At 30.2% G+C, this 3,281-nt stretch overlaps 1 protein-coding gene across 1 annotated transcript; it reads left to right on the forward strand.

The window, feature by feature from the left end:
* The first annotated feature begins 1,114 nt into the window (after positions 1 to 1,114).
* Positions 1,115 to 2,498, forward strand: LOC132722281 (uncharacterized). Its single transcript, XM_060706753.1, has 2 exons — positions 1,115 to 1,236; positions 2,026 to 2,498. Exons 1-2 carry the CDS (start codon positions 1,137 to 1,139, stop codon positions 2,397 to 2,399), a joined length of 474 nt encoding a protein of 157 aa, XP_060562736.1. The 5' UTR covers positions 1,115 to 1,136; the 3' UTR covers positions 2,400 to 2,498.
* The last annotated feature ends 783 nt before the right edge of the window (positions 2,499 to 3,281 follow it).

Raw genomic sequence — 3,281 nt, forward strand, 5'->3', positions numbered from 1 at the left:
TATCAATTATTAACGAAAGTCACGTCGTACATATGTTTTCAAAGCATGAAAGAGTTATTACTAATGATACATCTTTTAACACAAATTTTATTCAACTCATTATTGAATTTGATTCTAACAGGTAAATTACATATAAAATATATCCTAAACAATAAACATTAACGTTTTTGACTGTCAGGTACTAAGGTGGACGATGATGAATCAACATGTAACCCGTATAGCGCTCATATCATGTGGTTCATGGGTAGTGGAGAAGATACTTCATTTTTTCAACAGATGAGATTGTTGGTAATGTTAATAAGTGACTTCCCTGAAAACACATGTGTATCTATGGTAACAATTGGCGCTAAAGATGATATAACACTGCCTTTTAGGAAACGAAACGGCAATACTAATTGGAGAGACAAAATTTTACAATTGTCTGGAAACACTTCGAATCATGCATCCTGTTATACAGACAAAATACGAATGTCAATCTCAAACTACCATAGAAGTAATTCAACTGACGCACAAATTGTATATCTGCTAGTAGATGGCAAAACTGAAATACACGATAAAGAAAATGATTTTGAAGAGCTCAAGAAACTGAAAACGTTTGTTATCTTTGCAGAGGTAAATACAAGTAAAGCATAATCATGGGTAAAACTTGCAAGCAATACACAACATTTTGTTTCATGGGATAGTAGAAACGAAGATGAAATAGAGAAAACAAAGAATATTATACTGGCCAGGTCCTGTCAAGGTGACTATTATATCAACATCACCATAAAAGTAAAAATTATTAGCTTAAATGATTCTCTTTGTTGAACAAGCGCAATCATTATAATTTATATCAATGATATTCAAATAAAGCCTTTATATATAACATAAAGATTTAAGTTTTGATGACATTTTCTTCACGTTTCTTTCGTATTTTAAAATCTGTTAAAGCAATGATATTCAAATAAAGCTATTGGGTTTGTTTCCAGATTTTTAAGTTTGTTGACACTTTTCACTTGTGTGTTTTTTTCTTTTGTGCATTTTTGTGTTTTTTTAATCTTTTCTGTCAAAGATAACTGATAAATATATAGGACACCTAATATCTAATACTTTACATGGTATCATAATTAGATTCCCTATTTGTCTGTGATACTGACATGTACTGGTCAAGTGAAAGGAACAGATGTAATGCATGCACGTACATATGTACAAATACCTACAAGAGACAAACAAAGTATTGCGTCAATGCATGCCCATGTGAGTTTATTTTATGTTTTATTCTAATTTACTTTTAGTATCCGCACTAACCAATTTCAAAGACTTATTGTTAATGTAACTGAAACAGTAAAGGTTGAATGACGTGCATATAAAATACAGTTTTCGTTAAATGAATTTGATAAATAAAACACCCATTTATTCATTTAAATGATAATCAAATATAAATTTCAGCTCATTTTCAATCAAATTGATATATCAGAAGCCGTAAATTCAAAACCGTAAAACAAAATCGCAAAAATGAAATTATTGTAAGATCAGTTTGATTTAGCCTGTTCATGGATGGCAGTGTTAAATGCATTCTACTTTTCATGTTCCTAGCATCAACTTAAGCAGGACTAAACATTTAAAAGATAGAAAAGGAATCTAATATAGAGTTTTGAAAAAAGCCATTGTCAAATTCATACAACGATGTTATTATACTTTAAAATGTCACACCTACGTACCATTACGCGAAAAGCGGCATGTGACATCCAAATAGCTTCAATAATGTTTGAACACGTTAACAGGGTGTTATGGCCATAGAGACAATGCATCTCTTAGCTCCAGCAGGTGAGGTGGTTTGCTTTAAAAATACCCTGATGTTGCTTTAAGTTTTTAACATTTGGTGTTAGCCATATTGATATTTCCTGTTCCGGCGCAATATGACCTTAATTGTGTTGGTGCGCTGTAAAACCAAACAAAACATTCAAACATTTGCAGGAGAATAAAATGATATCTTTCTTGATATAATTTTGACAATTTATAATTTTTCTTTTTTCTTTCTTGCAGTTTTTCACCAATCTCTGCTGGGCAATGATGTTACTACTGGCGACGTTCCCAGTAATGAATCATCACAAAAACAGTCTGGATCTGCAGGCTTTATTTTCAAATGGCTATTTATTATTGCAATTATAGCAACTACTTTCTTTGTATGCATGAAAAGAAAATTGATATCAAAGAAAATAAGTTTTGCAAAGAAATGGATAGCTGATGCTCTGAATAGCAGACTATCTCATCCTCAAGTAGAGCAAAACAATGGCATACATTATAATACACATTCAAACGGTGTATCATCTGGACCTTTAGGCATATCTGGAAATCTAACTTCAAGAGATGATCTCAGTGGAAAATCTGATATTGAACTTAAAGTAATGTCATATTAAAATAAAATGGTTGTAACGTTACATCAGATGTTCCATCAGGAGAAAAGCTGTAATATTATAACAAAGTATTTACATAACCTGTGTAAAAATTCCTCATAAACTAAATTTTTTATTTAATTATTTTCTTTATTTTTCGTTAAAAAGAATGATGTTATATGCAAGCTTTCACGTACCGTAGTAGTTTTCTTAAATAAATTGTAAACTCATCCTTTTAAATTAATTTGCTTTTCAGTTGCTCTCGAATAAATGCTTATTTCATGTACATTTTGAATTCTATTTCCAAGGTCAAACCATTATATTTGTAGTTTGACAAACCTACTAGGTGATATTTATCTGCGGAAGTAGTAAAAAAACAATTAAAATACCACTAATTAAGTATAATTACAAAATACAAACACATATAGTGGTAACACTGAGCCTGTACTAGTTTGTTTGTTTTGTCACTTGTAGTATTTTTATCAAACCTTATTTTTTATTATTCTATTATTCATTATATTTATGTTTATTTGTAGTTTATTTTTGTTACTGATGGCTTAAGCAGTGTATTGAAATGTCTTCTTTCTAATTAAATGAAGTCTGTATGTACATGTATATTATGAAATATATGATGTATGAAAATTGTAATATGACTCAAGGGTTGCGTTCATTGAACGCCGCCTTTCCTTGTTGATCTTGTTTTTCATATTTCAAGGACTGCACTTAATATGTTCAGAAGATTTTTAGATTTTGTTTTCATTCTTTATCATTCAAAGTTTAAAATAGAAGAAAAGACACCATTAGAAGTCGCCAGTTACAGCGAAATGAAAAAGGATGCAAATAAATTTCCTTTAGTCGGTTGTAAACGAAATTATTATTTTCGGAAATCATTGTATGACAAAGTTT

This window comes from Ruditapes philippinarum, unplaced genomic scaffold (genome assembly GCF_026571515.1).
Source record: "Ruditapes philippinarum isolate M1 unplaced genomic scaffold, ASM2657151v2 ctg7308_1_1_1_1, whole genome shotgun sequence".
Classification (NCBI taxonomy): Eukaryota; Metazoa; Mollusca; class Bivalvia; order Venerida; family Veneridae; genus Ruditapes; species Ruditapes philippinarum.

Bases quoted from the DNA above. Each gene is read 5' to 3' on its own strand.
- LOC132722281 (XM_060706753.1), top strand. From the start codon at position 1,137: ATGTACTGGTCAAGTGAAAGGAACAGATGTAATGCATGCACGTACATA. The intron at 1,237-2,025 runs GTGAGTTTATTT...TCTTTCTTGCAG, and splicing joins TTGCGTCAATGCATGCCCAT to TTTTTCACCAATCTCTGCTG.